Consider the following 22,647-nt stretch of genomic DNA (forward strand, 5'->3'; position numbering starts at 1 on the left):
AGAGACGAGGCTCACATTTTAAGTCCTTCCAGGTGATAGTGGGTTCTGGCCGTCCGATCGCCAAACAAAAGAGGTTCACGTCATCGCCTTCGTTGACCGATTTATCCTGAGAGATGTTCACTATCCTGGCGGGCACTGCGGAAACAAAACAGTCCAAAGAACACAAAAAAACTCAAATTTGAGTGTAACAAATTCGAAGTCTTCGTTCACAATACGGGTGCTGTAATTGATTTCATTTAAACCCCCCGAGCCCAACGATCTGAAAATTGTCAGTCAAGCACTACTTAGTTGCCTTTTGTTTTCTTCCTTTCTTTGTGAAATTGATGGCCACAAGCTGTTGTCTTGTGTCAAAACCCCCTATTGCGAAAGCCCACGCATTATGCCAACCAAGTAACAAGATGACCCTTCAATTCAAATGGCTCATCATGGATTCTTTAATGAAGACAGCCATGCTATTTATCCTGCAAGGCATTCTTTAGCAAGAAGAATGATGGGGGATTTTTTTCCGCCCAGACTAAAGCTGCTTTTAAAGATGAAGCAGAAATTGGACCTGCTGCAGGGTCTCTGCTGGAGCACTGACTTCAGGGTGTAATTATTATTTTTTCTCTCTGATATCGTATGAAGACATAAAATTGAGGGCAACGCAGTATCAAACAAACACAGAGGCTTTTTTTCTACGCAGCGTCTTGCTCATCGGATGGCTAAAGTTGCTTTGGGACCTTTATGGGAATGAAAATCCCACAATCTCTGTACCGCATTCTGGGCCTTTCGGCTATTTTTTTTCCCTAAGTGTCCATCTTGTGTTACAGTGAAACACAATGCAGAAAATATGATCTGCATTAATGACTGTTGTGTTACAGACCCTTGGTAAGGGTTCACCATCCATCAGCAGAGTGGTGATAAATCATGTGACACATCATCAATATAAGCTCGGCCCCAGAACGCGCATGTGAAAGAAGCAGAAAATCAAATCTTTCTAGTTTGCTCCGGTAGCTAACGTGGATTACGCAGAGTTTTTATTAAAAAGCTCTCGACTCTTGACGTGAACAAAAACGATAACTTTCTTGTTTTTTTGTGCTACGCTAACTTTACATATCCAAGCTTAACTTCGAGACTGATTTCAAAACCGTGCATATTTTCAATCATGGAACATTGCTGAGGACTAAAAAACGGCGTCTGTGGGCTCCGATTTCCACTTGTCAGATCATGCTAATGAGTCAAAAACCTGATTTGCGCTGAGAGTGTGTGTTAGAATACTAACTAGTTCACTGTTTCACAAAAATAATGAGAATATATTCACACATATTGTATGTGAATTGGAAGGACCAGGTTGACCTGGACACCGGTATAGCTAGAATTTAGCATATGACAAACTAAAAAGAAAGAAAGACAAGTGATAAGCTAACAAGCATAAATGCTAACGATATATAATCGCAAATGAATAAATGATTGCAAGAATTAATGAAGCCTGACCCTGAACAATGAGGTAGACGTGTGCAGTTCGTGGCTGGGTTCGCGCCTGAAAGCTGCACGTGTACGGACCCTCGTCGGCCACGGCTACCCGCTCGATCTGTATGGAGAAATCGCTGTCGTTGTTATTAGCCATCGAGACCCGCGTGTCCAGAGACCACTTTTCATTCCCCGTGAACAAGATGTTGGAACGGTTCAGCCAGGCCTTGTGGGTCACCTCTTCATCGATCTTACACCTGTGTGAAGACAATAAATGCAGAATAATAGATAACATTATCATTGTATATTTTAATAAATATTGAACGATCTGTCATTTGCTATAAGATTTACAATTCATGGGTTGTTGTGTCTCGGAGAGCATCCCATTTCTGCTCCCTACTTTCTAATTCCCATCTTCTTACTCCTCAAGCTCCATCCTGAACTTCTGCTCCAATTACCTTCTACACCATTCTCTGGTTATTGGCCTTGTTAGACTCAATTTCAAGCTGTGTTTCCTCTACTTTCCTTCTTTCCCCCCGTAAATTCTCTTATTTTCTTGGAGTTTCTTTGTCCATTAATTCCAGTCACATGTTTCCTATTCCTTTTTTTTCCTAGTATTTTCTCCATTTTGACTTCTAATGGAGTTGCATGGGACTGACTTCTGTACTGTACGTCCAGATTCTATTACAAATTCGAAGTCAAAATTAAGGAAAGAAACTCTCTTGACCCTGGATCTGATTAGTCAGGGGCAGAGAAGGGCAAAATTGGATTGGATCTTAGCATTGATTTTTTTTTTCCCCATAACATTAAATTAAAATGGCGTAACAGCTGCCGCTCTGTTACGCCATTTTAATTTTCTGTTATGGAAAAAAAACTCCATTTTAATTCCATTTGTCCTTTTAGAGCGAAGGGTCATTTCAAATCAATTCGAATGAATGTATTGTAGTGCAGTTATAGCAAATTAATCAATGATGGTGTGGGTGCACATTGTTTGTGAAGCTGATTTTCTTTTAGTAAATATATATACAGTGTAAATATATATATATATATATATATATATATATATATATATATATATATATATATATATATATATATGTCCTCAACTTACAATGTAGATGTGTCCCAATGAAGTAGAGCATGGCTTAGCCTAAACAGAAGTCTTAAAGAATGGTGATCAGTAGTAGTATATTGTAATTTGTTAATCTTCTTCTTCTTCTTCTTCTTCTTCTTCTTCTTCTTCTTCTTTCGGCTGCTCCCATTAGGGGTCGCCACAGCGGATCATCCGTCTCCCATATATTGTAATTTGTTAATAAATTAACATGACCTAAGCATAATTCCTTACCAATACTGGATTCGGAAGTACATTGGAGCATGAAGTCAGCTTGTGTAAATTTCGTCAGCAGTCACTAACACTTTCCACACATATTTGCCCTACAGCGAACTTCATTTCGGTTTTGTTGATGCATGTGTGATGAGCCTTGTGACTTCGTGATAATCACACATAATCGGCTGCTGCCAAAGCAGCCTTAATTTGGCAGCAGTGTGATTTTATCGTGATTGCATTTGTGCCACGAGATGTCAGTGCCGAGTTCCAGTGTGCCATGTTTTAGGGGAGTGGTGAAAACCTCCAGAGAATCTCAGTGTCCCACTTCATGTCGACTTTGACTTTCACTCGAAAGACGATGGTATGACATCAACCTTCACTCGTGATCAGTGTGTGTGGAATACTAAAGAGAACACTTGTGAGGGGGTTTTGTTGAACGCTAAGTGCCGGGATTTACTACAGAGCCCATTTGCTTTAGAGCTACAGTGTCGTCTGACAGACAGTACAGGATTTTAGTTGTCAAATGATGGCTTGAAGTCACGCCATGCTTGTTCGGGATGTGACACGAACAGTAAACTACAGAGCGCAATTGTACAATAACATTAAATTTCAGTTACAATCCTGAAGTATAAACATAAAGTACCTGAATTTACTATTTTGTATGCTAAACACACAGAACGCTCTAAAGTTTTGGAATCATTGAAGGACATGTGACCTTAGTGTCTATGAGAACTGAAAAATGGCCTCAGATTAGTGAAGGAGTTAAAGCCAGTAGTGTCTGGAGGTTTAGCTTTACTAAAGTAGGCGTGGTCCTAGAGTCTGTCTTTTTACTGAGAGGGTGTGAAGAAAGTGTGATTTTAGGGTCTATCTTTACAGTAAAGGAAGTATGGTGTGGTAGTGGTAGTGTCTGTCTCAACAATGAAGAATATGCAGACTTAGTGTCTGTAGTTTCAGTGTAGGACGTGTGGCATTAGTTTTTGTCTTTCCAGTAATGACGGTGTGATCATAGTGTCTGTCTTTCCAGTGAAGGTGTGGTAGTGTCTGTCTCTCCAGTGAAGGTGGTTTGGCATTAGTATCTGTAGTTCCAGTTAAGGAGGTGTGGTATTGTTTGTCTTTCCAGAGAAGGAGGTAAGATTGTAGTGTCTGTATTTCCAATGAAGAAGGTTTGATCTTAGTGTCTGTCTTTTCAGTGAAGAATCTGTGATTGTGGTGTATGTAGTTCCATTAAAGGACTTGTGACCTACAGTCTGCCTTTCCATTGAAGAAGGTGTGATCGTAGTGTCTGTCTTTCCAGTGAAGGAGGTGTGGCTTTAGTGTCTGTGTTTTCAATGAAGAAAGAATTATACCAGTCAAGGAGGTCTGGCATTAGTGTCTGCAATACCAGTGAAGAAGGTGTGGCCTATAGTCTGTATTTCGTCTGAAGGAGGTGTGGTATTAGTGTCTGTCTTTCCAGTGAAGGAGGTGTGTTATGAGTGTCTGTCTTTCCAGTGAAAGAGGTGTGATCTTAGTGTCTGTCTTTACAGTGAAAGAGGTGTGGCCTCAGTGACAGTCAGAAAGTGAAGAAGGTGTGTCTTCACTGTCTGTCAGTCCCAGTGAAAGAGATGTGACATCAGGGCCTGTCAGTCTCATTGATGTCTAAAGTTAGTTACTGGATGTCAGTTCTATTCATGTAGGTGTGCCATCAGTGCCTGTCAGTCCAGTGAAGGAAGTGTGGCCTCAGTAGCTGCCATTTTTATTTAAGGTGGGTTTGAGGCTTGTATATGTGTGTGTGTGTGTGTGTGTGTGTGTGTGTGTGTGTGTGTGTGTGTGTGTTGTGTGAGTTGGTAGCTGAAGGGTATTACCTCAGAATGACGCTCTGCCCTTCCAGCACTGTAATGTTGTCTGGAAAATAACCGAACTCCACCGCTTGGACACAGCTGGGTCCTGCCAAGAGAAACGAGCAAGACAGGAAGAAGGTGTTTAACATAATTCTGTTATTCAAGCATCGCACAGCCACCACAACGTCATCGAAGCCAATTTTCTTGGAAGTTTACTTAGTTATTTCTGAGGACAGAGTAATGAGTACACAAGCGCGAGAGTGTGCGCCAACCCTCCATGTATTTGAATAATGATTGGGCGTACGGACCGACCGTGTGCCCGCCAAAGAGGCCCGATAATGAGCCGTGTGAAGAGGATTCACACAGAGGCGGCAGAGCGTGAAATGAAGGGACAGGCCTGGCCGCACGAGGGATGCAATATCACACACACAACCACACACCCACACACAAATACACAAGTGCGGTCACACTTGCAAAGTCACAGCATACAAATAACATATTGTTGCACTGGATAGACATGAGGTCAGGTACAATTACTGAGACACATGCAGCCACACACACACACACACACACACACACACACACACACACACACACACACACACACACACACACACACACACAGACCCCAAGCCCACTTTGGACATGCACACTATATTTCTTTCTACACCCATTTTATGTCCCTTAAAGGTTTCTTTTCCGGACGCTAAGCCAAGGTTAGTGGCATCATGGCCTCACTTTCCTGCCCCTCTCCCGCCATCTTTAATATCTTGCAGTCAATATTTGGTGGCTTCTGCCTTCGAGGTTTAATATGCTCTGTCTTATGAAGAAAGAAGTTAAAAGACTTGAGGAGCTTTTATGTGTTTTACTGCGGAAGGCGGTGAAGCGACAGTCCGTCAAGAGAATGAGGCGAAGAATTTTTCCGCGCGGTGCTGCGCCTGATGACCGGCTGCTCGGCTTTTCCTTTTTTTTTTTTAATTAGCGCATGGAAGGGAGACGGCAAACAGCCCGAGCCTAATGGAAAGGAAAAGCAATGCGAGACAGTGTCACGTCTAAATTGAGTAAAGCAGTGACATTGGGAAAAGACACAGAATGGAAATAAATAGAAATAGGGCCTTTCTTTGCTTTCACAGCATTATAGAGAAAGGAGAATTGTGATTATATATATATGAGTGAGATAGAAATATAGATAGACAGACAGACAGACAGACAGACAGACAGACAGACAGACAGACAGACAGATAGATATTATATAAGATTCACCCCATTACAATTCAGTGCGATCCGATTTCAAGTTGACTTAACACAATGTGATTCAATGTAATGGAAAAACTATACGCCTATTTAAATCACTATTGTACAGATTTTTTTTCTTTGGTTCAGGCAGCAAACCATAAATTTACCATAAATTTAAAGTGCCATCTGACTTCTAACACATGACCCTTTCAAAACAGGCTTTTGTAATGCAAATAAAACAGATTTTTTTTTTTTTTTTTATCATATAGACGGACCAAATTCAATCAATAAGGTCGAGCAGTTAAGTGTTAAGACTCTTGCTCAGAGTTCAAGGACTTAGCAGACTCACTTTGTTGGATTTGAACTCACAACCTTCAGAGCACTTGAGCAAAGTATTAAGTCTGCCCTATTCTCTCGCTCTTTCTTTTTTCCTTTCTGCTCTCTTCTCTCCCTGCCTAAAAGTCTCCAGCTGAAAGGTTTAATCACATTAGCGATGGCAGCTAATACTGTGCCAGTGACTGCGGCACTGTGCCTGTATCTGTGAGAGCAATAGACGGGTGCTTGATGTAGTGTGTGTGTATGTGTGTGTGTGTGTTTATTGCAGCAGCAGCTACTTTCTCTCGCCCATGTGGAACAACAGCAGTTCATCGACATAGCGTATTGAGGTTAATTCAATTCAGTGCTTCCCCCTTGCACACTCATATACTCACGAATACCGGGAAACCTGGGGAATACGCGCACGCACACACACACACACACACACACACACACACACACACACACACACACACACACACACAGCCGTTAAATAGATGATGTGTGCATAAGCGAAAGCCCCAAAACAACACAGGGAACGGCGTAAATGGAAGAAGTGTAAGGGGGATAGGGGGATAGTATTCCCAATTCCCTACTCAATTCCCATTTTCACAACTCAATTGGCACCTCTGATTTTAATACACACTCCATTCCCAGTTCACTGTCTGGTTTAATGCAGTATTTTTGTATTTTTTCTCTGCACACATGGATGTAAGCATAGGATTTTACCCAAAATGGGATACATAAGCAAATATGCATATCTTATAAAGTGTAAATAATTTTAATCAGAGTATTAACGTGGCATTAGTAGTACAGACACTGGATAAACATTGAGTTAGGTTGGAAATGTCATCATTATTCTCTAAGGGCCATCTTCTTTCCGAGTGAGAACTTTCTACTTAAATTATGTACATCAATATTAATTTCTTAGCTGGGACTCCAGATTGCATTTTCTCAGACACTTCGAAAAATCAGACAAACTCTGAGACTTTAGCTCAATAATCTTAAATAAACAACCAAGAGGATCAGCATGAGCATGTGCATAACCTGAGTCTGAATGTAGGTTTGGTCAGAAAATGCATTAAAGTGCATTGCTATTTTTTAACCATGTTTACAGGAAGAGATGATTCGATTTGTGTATAGCACATGCCTGGAAAACCTATTTATTACTGTATACCTTATTTATTACTCAGTGTGCTGTTTATAGGTATAGTCAGCAGTTATGTGCAGAACTTCCCTGAAGCTAGCTGTCTACGATAGCACACCTGAATGTTTGCACGATGTGATTGACAGATGAGTCGAGATGCCTCCTTGTTCTGATTGGCTAGCAGTTGGTGTGCGGTATAAAGGACAAGAATTCTTTGCTAGTTGGTTGTGTATATAGTACGGATTGGGACGAGGCAGCCGGGTTTATAAAAGAAGCTGCATTACAAGATCCACCGCCTCACATCCTGCTGTCAGACGCAGCCCTGAGCTGCTAAGGATCACAGACAGGGTGTGAAAACACCTGGGAGCCTCACGGCACACAGCCGCCACCCTTCAGCATTAATAATACACCAAGAGTGTGTGAGTGAGAAACAGAGATGTGAGAGAGGGAGTAGAGAGGGAGAGAGCGCGGGGTGTGACGAGTAACGAATGGGTAATGTAGTGAGAGATAGTGTCTATGTGAGAGAACGAGTGAGAGAGAGAAAGATGAGATAGCAGGACAGAGCATAGGGGAATGGAGGGAATGCACAGAATAGCAGGAGGGGGGATAGCGTGGGCGGGCGAAATTTGAGAGACACTTTATGACCGTACACCAGCTCCAGCTAAATTGATATAACCTTGCAGTTTTGTGCTGCCTGCTATCGCAATGGGCCCGAGGATTCAATCAGCAAAGACTCGGAAAGAGAAGCTTCATAGACAAGCTGTCGCTTTTTTTTTTTTTTTTTTACTTTCTTTCCAAACTACTCCATGTTCTCTTTCTAGACAATTCCCGACATTCCATAGCTATATAGCATATGCTTAGCTCTGTGACGAAAAAAAAAAAAAAAAAAAAAAAACGTTCTCTAAAAAATGATTTTAAATATAGGACAAGATGAAAATATGGCCACTAAGGAAACTCAGAAGACAGATTGAGATCAGGTACATGTAGATACTGCACAGGAATTACCTCAGGATTACCAGGAATCATATCATTCATATATATATATATATATATATATATATATATATATATATATATATATATATATATATATATATATATATATATATATAGTCCAAGGCCACCAGTTTGCAAGGCTATATAATCTCACGTCTAGTTTACATATATTTAGGTGTATTTTAATTAATAATTAGTTTAAAGCTGATTTAATAAATGTTATGTATTACATATTTGAAATAATATGATATAATTTTTGTGGACATGATTACAAACATCCTTCTTTCAGTTAATTACCACATTTAAATAGCTAGCATTATAGCATTAACATAGCTAGTCAGGCTTAGCTATTATATTACTAAGAAGAAAGTTTTTACACTAAAGATATATATATAAAATACAAAATGTCAGATTTGACATAAATTAACATGTATCCCCCTCATTCAGCTAGCTAGTATTGTTAGGCCAGTCTAATATTAGTTAATAGACCTCATTTGTCTGCCATATTTGATTTTACCTCAGAAGTATTGGACTTTCTGTGAAAACTAAATTCAGAAGGACATGCTGAATTGTGAGAGACGTTTGTGCATTGCTTTCTGTATGGTTTCTATTTACCACTTGATAATACGCTTGGATTTTAGAAGTTAACTCTTTTTCACCTCAGTGATGTTGTACTTAAACAAGCTCATTCAGCTGATAAACTCAATTTCACTCAGAGAAAACATTTAAGTGTAAGCCTGCAATGACTAATTAATTTAGATAGAATTTAGAGGTAGGTTCATATTTATTAATACCTACCTATAGTTAATTGAAACCAAGTTAACAGTGTTAGAATATAATATAATAAAGCGTCAAGGATAGCTGTTACATTCGGTTTCACCTCAGAGAAATTGGAGTTACTGTGAAAATATTTACACTGAAATAATACAAAAGATGATTCAATGATACACAGCCAGGATATTTAAGAAAAGGAGCTTTTAGAGAAGTTAATTGCTTTGTTTAATTATTTACTACTTATACATACTATAAGTTTAAGTTTAATATATATATTTTTAAACTCAGATATGTTGTAGTTACACAAGCTCATTCAGCAGACAAACAAACACAGTGCAAAAATTTAAGACCCAAAATGAATAATAAAATACAAAAAAGTTAATAAGATCTTGGGTACCATGAGAGCAGGCTTAGATTGTTCAGAAGCTTAGTTAGCTTATGTGATCTAAATTTACTCTCAAAAATTACAAGCTAACTCAGTTTAAACAAAAATGGAACACAAAAATATAAGTTTAATTACTGTTTATTAATCTTACAATGTACTGTAGTTTCTTGATTAAATTGGAACTTAGATTTTAGCTACAAATTTGATGCTATCTCAGGTATGTTGTAGCGTGTTGTAGCATTAACACCTGCGAACAATGGGATATCGGCTGGACGACACGATGCTAAAGGCTAAGGGATTAAACAACGTACAGAAGAAAAACAGAAACGTTTTTGCCATGTAGCTTATTATTTCTTTTTTACCCCTGAGTTACATTTACTATAAGCTAAAGATTTATGCTAGCTAGTTGGCATCATTAGGCCGACACACACACACACACACACATATATATAGTATAAAATTGAGAATGTTGCTTTGAATGGATAATCTGATGAAGAGAGTTGTGGGTCACGTATTTCATATTTACAGAGGAAAAAAATGGTTCACTGTCACTTTGTATTTGTTAAAATTGTAAATTCAGATTATGACCTATAAGAAGCAAAACAAGATATGTATATCTTGTACAGTGCAGTCACAGAGTGAGGCAGCTATTAATTAGCATTTTATCATGATAAATGTAATCTTATTGCATAGTAATAATAATCTTAGGTATTTCTGTATATGATTTAGTCTGGGCAAAATCTTGTAGATCTAATGACCTGTATACAAAATCACTGAGGAATTTTATTGTTAATGTTTATCCTTTCAGTCAGATTCTGTACTGCAAAAAAAAAAAAAACAATGAGAGCTTTAACTTGTCACTGTGACCATATCATTCGGGTGGTTCTTTGCCTCTACGTCCTGCGCTGATTATCTCTTACATATTCAAACTGTAAACGATAATTAGGCAATGTTGAAGTCTGTATCATTTCAAGGGAAGTACAAGGTCGCCTGTCTTTTGAGGGTGTTTATAGTGTTCTTTTCAAAGATCTCAGTTCTGTTCAGCAGACAGAAATTACTATAAATAATTGTGACAAAACTGTAACACATTGACTGAGTGACAATGCTTTAGCAATGTCGCTATTTTTAAAACCTTGGAGGTTATTATAACAGCGAATGGCGACTTAATGTGGAAAGGGATGATCAAAAAAAACATGCGAATCTTATGGTAAGGTGTCTACAAATTTTTTGTCCATATAGTGTATATATGATATGTAGAATCATAAACTGGTATAAGATCCAAGGCGTTTATTATGACATGTACTTAATACCTGCACTTGCCCATTCTCTAACCTCTCCTTTACCCTTCCCCGGCCACGCTCGACTCTGTCTTTTTACACAGTCCTGGAACACATGTTCGGCTCAGCTGGCTTTGTACGATTCCCCCAACAGCCGCAGGACATTAATTTAAACATGATTTGTATCCTTTTGACTTTTACACACTCTGCTGTGTAATCGCTCTCGCTCCCAGCTCAGAGTCATTAAGCTGAGCGAGTCGGGAGTCAGACCGAAGGAAAAAACCTCGCCGTCTTTTGTAACCGCACGTCTACTTGTTGCCTCTGACAAACAAATAAAGATGAGGAAGGAAGCGAGTAGAGACAGGCAAAGAATAATCCGCTTATGAGTGGTGTCAGATCGAAGGGGTGGCAAAGAGAAAAAAATACAGATTCAGAAAAGCATGAAGCAAAGAAGGGCACGAAGAAAAAAGCCGTTGGAGGGAGGGAGGGCGGATCAAAAGGCAGCAGTAGAGATGTGGAACGAGGGATGACCAAAAAAAAAGGAGAAAGGATGGCATGAGAGAAGACAGAAGGGGGATACACACACACACACACACACACACACATGATTAACAGTGCCACACTGCAGCCCATTAAATATTTACAGAGGCGCTTCCCTCCGCCACCTCGGTGATGAAGATGGGCGGCCACAGGATTATCAGATGGTAGAAGCCCGAGGCGCAAGAGGATTAAACATTAACTGCCAGACAGATCCCGTTTCTTTGGCGTCTGATCCCATTAACACTGGCCAGGCCGCATTGACCCCCGCCATTTCTCTCTCTTTCACACACCTCTCCACCCACCGATCATCCCGACTCAACTCTCTCTCTCTGTGATGACACTGAATGATGGGGGAGGAAAGGGTGCCCTCTGGACGCCACTTGTTTCTGGCACAAGACAGATCAGTTTTCACAAACACACACCCTTCTGTCGGTTGCTCATCTGTAGTCTGCAGGTGCAGAGTGTGCAGGAATGTTAACACAGAACCCAATTAAATATCTGGGCTGTGCTTAAAGATTTTGTGATGCAGGGAATTTTAGGAAAGGTTGCACTCCAGGCCACATCAAACCCCCCATGCCAAACCATTATCATAATTATGCACTGTACTGGTAAAACTTCAACTGGAAAAAACGTATTGCTTAAGAAGCACATTTGAAGTTTGAAGTATTGACAAAAAGAAATCTAATTTGACACAATCTTGCCAAACCAGCAAATGTTCCAGCATAAACCATACACACCAACATCTTATATATCAATATATCTACATACACTATATGGACAAACGTTTGTGAACACTCAAACATAAGATTGTGAGTTTTGAATTTCCCATTCCACATTAAGTCCCTGTTTCCTGTAATGATAACCGCCACTCTTCTGGAAAAATGTTCAACTAGATTTTAGAGTGTGCTTGTGGACATTTGTGATTATTCAGGCACAAGGGTGTAAGTGAAGGCAGGTACTGATGTAGGTGAGGTGAGGAGGCCTGGGGTGCAGTCAGCACTCAAATTCATTCCAGAATGTGTTCAATAGGGTTGAGTTCGGAGATCTATAGCAGATCTTCTAATCCAATTTATTAATGTTCATGCTTCAGCATCTAAAAGCATCCTATACAGTTAAAAGTCTACAACTTCGAGGAAGAACAACATATGGCAGGAAAATTGTGGTGTCCAAATACTTTTGGCAGTGCACTGTAAAACATGCAACTTGGGTTTCACACATAACCCTGTGCCAAACTGATCTCGTACAACGAAGGTTGGGCAACGATCTTGGGAACCAATTTTAATACAGTAAAATATAATTATTTTCTACGCCTGCTAAGAAAAAAGCGAACTTAGATACTCCCAGGGGGGCGAAAAGTCTCAGCGTCTCAGTTCGATGTAACTTAGAATGAAAGGGCACAGAAGTTAAGTGGCGATCACTTCGAGTACTGCTTTTCCATAATTCGTGATTAATCAAGCTCATTCCATGCTGCATGTTTTATTTAATATCTCATTCCGATTCCCGAAATGTCCTTTAGATCAACATTTATGCAGCTTCACGGAGGATAACATATGTATGCATTCTTTGCATCAAAGCGATATCTCCTGCTTGTTTTTATACACAAACCTGTGGGAAAAGCTCATGCCGGGATATTAAGCATCCTTAGAAAGAAAGTTGTAAGAATGTGTTCTGCTTAGAAGGTCATGAGTTCAAGTCCCAGCATTCCAGTCACTAGAGCAAAGGGGAAACCAACTAGACCTGGATGAAATATTCATTATAGTAATGTACATAAATGCGTTTTTTTTTTTAAGTGATCGTTTCAAATAAATTCTTAAAACTGTAATGACCCCCCATAAGCTTAAGGCTACATCTACACTAACTGAACAGCATTTTCGTCTAAAACGCTTCATGTCTACAATTTTATTTTTAATCGTTTCCCAAAAGTTGCTCATCCACACTGCAACGTCTAAAGTAGCCTAAAAATGCATCATCGTTTTCGAAAGCCTCTGTTTTCATAGTCCATGCATCTTCTTCTTTCGGCTTCTCCCATTAGGGGTCGCCACAACGGATCATCCGTCTCCATCCCTCCCTGTCCTCTACATCTGCCTCTTCTAACCCAACTACCTGCATGTCTTCCCTCACCACATTAACATGTCCTGCACCACCCTCACATACTTCTCTGACTCACCTGACTTCCTCAAACAATACCACAACTCCTCTCTCCACCCTGTTGTACGCTTTCTCAAAATCCACAAACATACAATGCAACTCCTTCTGACCTTCTCTATACTTCTTCATCAACATTCTCAAAGCAAATAATGCATCTGTGGTGCTCTTCCTCTGCATGACACCATACTGCTGCTCACCTCTTCTCTCAGCCTGGCTTCCACTACTCTTTCCCATAACTTCATGATGACTGATCAACTTTTTTTCCCTGTATTTACTGCAGGTCTGCACATCTCAATTATTCTTAAAGATCGGTACCAGCAAACTCCTCCTCCATTCCTCAGGCATCCTCTCACCTTCCAAAATCCTGTTGAACAACTTGGTTAAAAAACTCCACTGCATCTCTCCTAAACATCTCCATGCCGGAATGTCATCTGGTACAACCGACTTTCCACTCTTCATCCTCTTAATCGCTGCTCTCACTCCCCCCACTCCCCCCTCACTAATCCTATCTACTTCCTATCTCCACACCAGCCAACCTTCTCTCTCTCTCATTTTCCTCGTTCATCAGCTGCTCGAAATACTCCTTCCATCTTCTCATCACACTCTCCTTACTGGTCAACACATTTCCATCTACATCCTTTATTACTCTAACTTGCAGCACATCCTTCCCAGCTTAGTCCCTCTGCCTGGCCAATCGCTACAAATCCTTTTCTCCCTCCTTAGAGTTTTAGTAAAATGTCAAAATGTCAAACCACTCCTTTAATGCTGAATCTCTGAAAATGAGGACAAGACTTTCGACATTCAAATCCACGCAAATTTGTAAATCCATTTGTAAACATATTGGAATCGTGTAGCCTGTCTGGTGATGTTATTTCCATCCTTTGATCAGCGTCAGATAAAGACCCGCTGCAAGACGTATGCAGAGAAATAAACAACAAGTTCAAACAACATCAAGCTGCGACTTGTTATTTTAAGGAAAAGGGATTTTTATCAGCAGGCGTGAATGTGATAAAAAAAAAATAATAATAATAATAAATAAACCCTACCTATACTCGATGGAAATGTTCTTCTTTCATGCAACTGAACAGATTTCAGGTTGCTGATGTCAGTGATATTTTTGCAATTTAGGAAGCCCACACACATAAACTTCATGGACACTGAACCCCACGAAAAGTATGAGCGAATTTTACTCCTCTCATTTCTCTCATGAATAAAGGAAGGGAATTTCAATCTCGAAAAAAATACAACTCACAAGAAAATATGCAATTTTCGGCCTTGAGTCCACAACACGCAGCTGTAAAATAATTTCTCCATCTGTTCAATAGGACGAATATCATTAACAATGTATCATTACACTCTCCAGACACACATCAGTCGGTAAAATCGCGCTTGTATTTTCAATCAGTCAGTGTTGAAGCTGCTAGGAGAGGCACTCGAGATTTTCCCTGAAGCCCTGTCAGATCTTAACCCCTCATTTTTGCTCTGAAAGAAAAAAAAACCAAACCCTCTTTGCTCTCAGAGATCAATACACTAGTTAAACTGTTATATCTTCAATAAAGGGGGGAAAAAACCCCACATGTGCCACAACCGCTATCCTACAAAGATCATTGGTTAGCGTTAGCTGTCACATGGGAAGAGTGTGAGTCATTTTAAAAGATTAAATAAAATGCACTGTCATGCGTGGCTATGACTAGCGAGAGTAACGGCAGAGACGGCGGGAGAAGAACCCGAACCTCTTCCGCACAAAAAGTGATATGACTGAAACCTAGAATAGAAAGATATCATGTGTTATGTTTTTTGCTTTGTAAAATCATGCGCTTTTTTTGCACTTCCTGTCATTAGCTACAGTTACAGTCATTACAACAATTCGCTTTTTTTGTGCTGTATTAGTTTCTCACATAAAAAAATAGCGCAGAGGGTTGAATTTCTGTCTTTTGTTTTTTTTGTCTTCAAGAATTGTGCCCAGAGCACCTGACTACACAACATCTCCTTACCATATTGTGATTTTGCACCTGATTCACATTCACTTAGCACTTGTAGCATGTATTTAGCCACACGTTTGTCTCTCTGTGGTTCCTTTTTTGCTTGCGGTCTTTGCATTCTCGCTCAGGTCACAGTTTCTTCGTACCCCGTATCCGCACTAGCATCCGCTTCGTCGTTATTACGTGACAGGCTGATTGCATCAACGCGTTCGTTTATTATTCATCCAATGTAAGAAGATTACAGCGCAACATCTGCTCCTTCATTTATTTCTAAAAACGTTTCATCACCGCGTAAGCGAAAATAAAGCACAAATTATACACGTAGCTAATAGACGCTATATTCGAATCTCCTTTAATTACCCTTTGGGATGTTTGACTTGATTGATTTTATTTTCCTTCTCCCGGTAATGGGCTCACGCTGAGACCGACGTGATATCAGGTATCCCATAAAATGACTTTCAAGAATTTGACATTGTACATGCGTTAGGTGAGTACAACATTTGCGAAATCATCCACGAGATCCTGATGGAAATAAAGTATTGGAGAAGCAATTATAAATGCTGGGATTCTTCTCTGGCCAAATCTAATGTTGATCTAATCTCATCTGAATAGGGCTTTTTGTTGCTACCTACTATGATAAACACGTTAGTTAACAGTTACGTTTCAAAGCTGAAAATTCATCAAAACGTACAGCTAACATTATTGTATTTCTAAGGCAGAGGATCTAAATAACCAACTTTGCTGTTAGTAGAACGTTAACTAAAATAAACATTATACAGGCAGCATGCAAATAAAATTTCAAAAATGGGTCATTCAACTAATGTTAGAATAATGAGACTATATTGTGTTTTATTTTTATGAGCCAGTCAGATGCTTCTTCTTCTACAGTCTTTTTTAATGTACTTATATTATTTTAAAGAATGCAATATTGTTCAGAATCTGATTGCAGCTTCGCATCTTTCTCTTGCTTTCTTTCTCATTTTATTTCTCTCTTTCTTTTGTCATTCTGTCTCTCCCAACCAATCAAAACAAGCCTAAGGGCAGAAACGATGACGGATGTGTGGATTTATTGCACTTTCAGGCAATTTGCCGACACGGCTCTGATGATCTCCAAGTTAATTAATAACTAAACCTTGATTACTATCAAACACAATTAAATCTGTTTGATTTAGTTATTATAGATTTAAGTCTAATTGAGTAATCAGTTCAACCGAATGAGTTCAATCCGATGAGTCAATAAGTACAAAACATGCAGAAATTGCAGTTTGAGTGAAATAGGGAAATTATAATGGAAAATGATTTGAGTCTGATTCACTGAGTCTGATTCATTGAGTCTGACATCTTAACACAGTCTGGGTCCGGTAGAATTCTTTTATAATAATATATGTAATTAATTTTTTTATTTAATATCATCGTACATATTTGAAAAAAATAGGCCAAACTTTTAAGATAAAATTAATGATGATGGAATTGATGTAAATTGTTTAATATTATTTATATACCATTTATATAATTTTTTTAAAGGGGGCCTTTAGACTTAGACAAAGTTAGCAAAATTTAAACCCTTTGTTTCGCTCCTCCACAGAAGTCCTAAGAAGCCATACATTATAATTTTTTTTGTTTGTTTTCTCGTGATCACAACTCAATTTTCCTGTGAGCTCGACACAGCATTCGCATTCGGTTATTAATTCTTCTGTGTATTCGGCAGAACAGAATGTTCTAGAGGCGGCATCATCGCATCATGTCGGATACTTATGTGTGTGTTGTCAATCACTGGCAGACACGGAGCTATTTCAGTTTGAGTGAGTTCCTGATCAAAATAAAAGCAAATGCGATCATCCATGATGATGCGTCGATGCTGCCTCTATAACTTAGCCAAATAAATACAAAAAATTAAGTACTGATGACGAGGAAACGATGTTTGTTATGTCGAGATCACGAAAAAAAGAAGTCGTGATCATGAGACTTCAAGAAAGGAAAACATTTAAGAACGCGTTAGGTCTTCCGTAGTCCTAAAAACGAATATATTATAAAATATTCCTGATGTAGTCTCCAGAGCGAAAGGGCAGAGATCTGTATCAGGAAAGTGAGCTCAGAAAGAAAATCATTGTTAGAGCTCTGGCATTTAGATGTCGTTTGACTTTTTGTTCAGTTTCGCTGCGCAGGAGTGCAGCGCATCGAAATAACTTATGAACGTCTCGGCTGCAGCACTTTTAAATAATTCACTCTTGTTTTAACGCTCGCTGCTCAGTGACAGTGAAAACCGGGGCCATTGACAGAGAAGAGCCAAGCTCAACCCACATAGCCATATGTCAGTTCCTCTGCTTGAGCTTTTGAGGGGCGAAAATACAGAGGCTTAGCGAACGAAGCCTCGGCTCGATTTCTTTCACTGCGTGAATACACATTCATTCCGCTTGCTAGTTCTCTCGTGCTGCATTACTTTCCGACACTGATAAATGAAAATACTTGTAGGTATTATCTGTCTTGTATTGATCCGGAGCTGATGAAACAGTATAAAGGCTCATTTTCGTACACGAGGGGTGTGCTGAATCCAACTGTTGGTAAGAGAGAGGGAGGAAAGAGGAAGGGGAGGAAGGTTCAGTACCCCAGGAGTATGCGGCTGTCAGGATAATGCAGCACTATGGCAGTCGTGCCTAGAACAAACGCGAATTACCTCAGGGAGCTTAAACTAGATAGCACCTGCTTAGGTAAGAAGCCTCAGGGTCGAGAGAAAGAAAGAGACAAAGAGAGAAGGATGAAGCAGAACCACAGTATGGGACTTTGACAGGTTGGCAGTGAAGACAGAGTGGCATGTTGGAAATGTCTACACTTCCTTTCAGACTCTGTCACTTCAGACTGTCTGTGTTATTATTATACTAGGGATCGTGAGCAGAACGTTATATCACTATTGAGTGTATATATGGATCAGGGTGTACATCAAGCCATGATATATATTCAGCTCCACAGGCACCAGCTCTAGTCGTCCTCTGAAGCATGAGAATATTGCAAAAGCTCCCAAATAGTATAGCTTTAGTATCATGTGCTTAACTGCCCTTAATATACTTGGCGGTATCAAAAAGTTTCCAGACTAATGGTGCTAACTGGTGCTATTTTAATCACATGCTTTACCATGTCTCCGGTTTCATCATGGACAGTGAGTTAGAACAAATAGCAAACGTGAAATTGTGTGTGAAACTGGGCAAATCTGCCACAGAGACGTGTGACATGACATACTGTACGTTTGACATACGGCGATGCTGCAATGAGCCGTTCAGCGCGTTTTAAATGGCGCACTCACTTCAAGAGAGGAATAACATCACTGGAAGATGACCAGAGATCAGGAACACTTTTAACAAGCTCAATCCCCAAAAATGTCAAAATCGTTTAACAACACGTGCATGATGATGAACAATCCACATGACCTCATTTCTGCACCTACCCCACTAGCCAGATTTGGCTCCTGCGGATTTCGCCTATTTTTAAAGATCAAGGTTGCTGTTTTGACGCCATTGCGGAGATCCAGTGCGAATCGCAGAAAAGAGGTAAGGGGACTATTTTGAAGGGTGACAGTGTTTAAAGATAGATAAATAAAGCACTTTCTTGTAAGCAGAGCCAGTCTGAAAACTATTTGATACCACCTTGTACATGCATAAGTGGATGTCTTGGCCTGGGGTCTCGCCCTGTCTGAGTTCTTGTGATCACCTTGTGTTTCCATTGCTTCAAGGAAAGGTTGTGGACCCTCGATGATCCTGACCAGAATGCAGCAATTACAAGAGATGACTGATGGATTCCATGATGGCTTAATAATTTGCCATTCAGGGTTAAGGGTTCAAATCCATCTTTCACTCGTTCATGGAATTTTGGAATTTTTGGAATTTTTAAAACCCCATGCAAAGCATATGTATATATATATATATATATATATATATATATATATATATATATATATATATATATATATATATATATATTTATTATACATAGAGCATATTATAAAAGTGTTTAGTTTGCAAAGACCGCAGTAGAATTGCCGACCGGATTGCTGCACACTGGGACCATTTCTCAGCATTGTGCTCAATTTGCACACTGCTACACTGCTGCTTGTGTTTTGCTCCCGGGCTTGCCCACTGCAGAGCTTCTCGGCCATTGACTGGGTCATATTTCAGCAGTGCTTTTGTTTTTCATTGAGCGAGTTTTGTGTTGCCACCAGGCTTATTACCAATACGTTTCAATGACAAAATCCTGGAGTGCCATCGTAACTTACACCAATCAAGCCACCAGCTATCAAGCTGTTCGTAAAAAATAACAACAGTTTTTGGTAAAGAAAAAAAAAGTTTTTTTAACTGAATCATCATTAGAACCATCAGAAAGACATATCATTTGTTTTTTTCTTGTGAGCAACATCTCATTAAGAGGCCTGCAATCGATAGACGGCTATTGAATCTAACTCTCAGTACCTGAAGAGAACTGCAGGTTTTTGCCATTATGGGCTTGAGACCAGCTTCAGATGGATTGGGTCTGCGTGTCATTAGCTGAGGTTGTGTCTAGCAAGCTGTGCTGTAGGCTTTAAGCAAGCTCAGACTCTACAAGCCACGGATATGAAAGCAACCATTGGTCAAAATTTACAGAATATAATAAATGTTATATTTCGGGAATGCCTACACATATTGTTCATATTCTGCTTTCTGCAACACAATAGGGAACCCAAATGAAGAATGAACAGATGTTTTGTTGGGCACTTACAAGCCACCAGAATGAATCATCATTACAGCTGCTAAATATGAACCTGTCTTTGTGTTGCATGTTATCGCTGCTATCATAAAAAAAGGAATCAATACCCTTTGACCAATCAGCATCAAGAATTTGTCTAAGGTACATATATATATATATATATATATATATATATATATATATATATATATATATACAGTGAAGAAAATATGTATTTGAACACCCTGCTATTTTGCAAGTTCTCCCACTTAGAAATCATAGAGGGGTCTGAAATTGTCATCGTAGGTGCATGTCCACTGTGAGAGACATAATCTTAAAAAAAAAAATCCAGAAATCACAATGTATTATTTTTTAACTATTTATTTGTATGATACAGCTGCAAATAAGTATTTGAACACCTGAGAAAGTCAATGTTAATATTTGGTACAGTAGCCTTTGTTTGCAATTACAGAGGTCAAACGTTTCCTGTAGTTCTTCACCAGGTTTGCACACACTGCAGGAGGGATTTTGGCCCACTCCTCCACACAGATCTACTCTAGATCAGTCAGGTTTCTGGCCTGTCGCTGAGTTTGAGCTCCCTCCAAAGATTCTCTATTGGGTTTAGGTCTGGAGACTGGCTAGGCCATGCCAGAACCTTGATATGCTTCTTACAGAGCCACTCCTTGGTTATCCTGGCTGTGTGCTTCGGGTCATTGTCATGTTGGAAGACCCAGCCTCGACCCATCTTAAATGCTCTAACTGAGGGAAGGAGGTTGTTCCCCAAAATCTCACAATACATGGACCTGGTCATCCTCTCCTTAATACAGTGCAGTCGCCCTGTCCCATGTGCAGAAAAACACCCCCAAAGCATGATGCTACCACCCCCATGCTTCACAGTAGGGATGGTGTTCTTGGAATGGTACTCATCATTCTTCTTCCCCCAAACACGTTTAGTGGAATTATGACCCAAAAGTTCTATTTTGGTCTCATCTGACCACATGACTTTCTCCCATGACTCCTCTGGATTATCCAAATGGTCATTGGCAAACTTAAGACGTGCCTGGACATGTGCTGGTTTAAGAAGGGGAACCTTCCGTGCCATGCATGATTTCAAACCATGACGTCTTAGTGTATTACCAACAGAAACCTTGGAAACGGTGGTCCCAGCTCTTTTCAGGTCATTGACCAGCTCCTCCCGTGTAGTTCTGGGCTGATTTCTCACCTTCCTTAGGATCATTGAGACCCCACGAGGTAAAATCTTGCATAGAGCCCCAGTCCGAGGGAGATTGACAGTCATGTTTAGCTTCTTCCATTTTCTAATGATTGCTCCAACAGTGGACCTTTTTTCACCAAGCTGCTTGGCAATTTCCCCGTAGCCTTTTCCAGCCTTGTGGAGGTGTACAATTTTGTCTCTAGTGTCTTTGGACAGCTCTTTGGTCTTGGTCATGTTAGTAGTTGGATTCTTACTGATTGTATAGGGTGGACAGGTGTCTTTATGCAGCTAACGACCTCAAACAGGTGCATTAAATTTAGGATAATAAATGTAGTGGAGGTGGACATTTTAAAGGCAGACTAACAGGTCTTTGGGGGTCAGAATTCTAGCTGATAGACAGGTGTGCAAATACTTATTTGCAGCTGTATCATACAAATAAATAGTTTAAAAATCATATATTGTGATTTCTCTATTTTTTTTTTCAGATAATGTCTCTCACAGTGGACATGCACCTACGAATGACAATTTCAGACCCCTCCATGATTTCTAAGTGGGAGAACTTGCAAAATAGCAGGGTGTTCAAATACTTATTTTCCTCACTGTATATATATATATATATATATATAGCATATGTGTGAGTGTGTGTGGGGGTTTATATTTAATATTTAATTTTCTAAAGATATGATCTACTTCAGCATACTTAAAAAAATCTCTTCATTACTTCCATCCTTCATTTATTCACTCCCTCAAAATGTGGATCTGTCAGAATTTACTCCTTTTAAGAAAGATTCTTGAAACTGTTCATAAAACGCTAAATAATGAATATTCCTAGTGTTAGCAATGAACAGGAAGTGGCTGCGATTTCGAGCATGCGCAAAAAACAGTGACACTGCGCTAACTTTAGTTTCTTTTTTATACCCCTGAAATTGATGTGTATGTTTTCATGTTTGATAATAATAATTTTAAAAAATCTGTGCGAAAATGTATTTATATATACTGTATATATATATGATTTTGCTTTAGCTCACTGCACCGGTGCCCTTTATTTGAAATAACACAGTGGGAACTGCCTCCTGTCAGCGTTTTTAATTTAAAAGTGGCCTGTATGCAGTATTATGAGAATGATGGAGTGGATAGTGGCCAGACAATCTATAAATCAAGGCTGTGAAAAGGTGTATGATCCATTGTGTTCCTTTTTATTTGCCAGTGGCTAATATAAATGGCAATGTCTTTTTGCGATGGATTTGTTCATATTATTGTTGAGCATTTGTGCCATTGCCATTTATTGGCATTCCAGTGGTATTCACTCAGGCTGTAATCAAAAGCAGACG

At 39.5% G+C, this 22,647-nt stretch overlaps 1 protein-coding gene across 1 annotated transcript in view; it reads right to left on the reverse strand.

The window, feature by feature from the left end:
* The window catches only part of iglon5 (IgLON family member 5), a 160,959-nt gene that overhangs the window by 18,252 nt on the left and 120,060 nt on the right, over positions 1-22,647 (reverse strand). The window contains exons 2-4 of the mRNA XM_083529549.1: positions 4,618-4,699; positions 1,474-1,706; positions 16-135 (exon numbers count right to left, since the gene is read on the reverse strand). Coding sequence (XP_083385675.1) covers positions 16-135; positions 1,474-1,706; positions 4,618-4,699 — 435 coding nt within the window. The remainder of the gene's footprint in view (positions 1-15; positions 136-1,473; positions 1,707-4,617; positions 4,700-22,647) is intronic.

The sequence above is a fragment of the Silurus aristotelis genome (genome assembly GCF_946808225.1).
Source record: "Silurus aristotelis genome assembly, chromosome: 25".
Lineage (NCBI taxonomy): Eukaryota > Metazoa > Chordata > Actinopteri > Siluriformes > Siluridae > Silurus > Silurus aristotelis.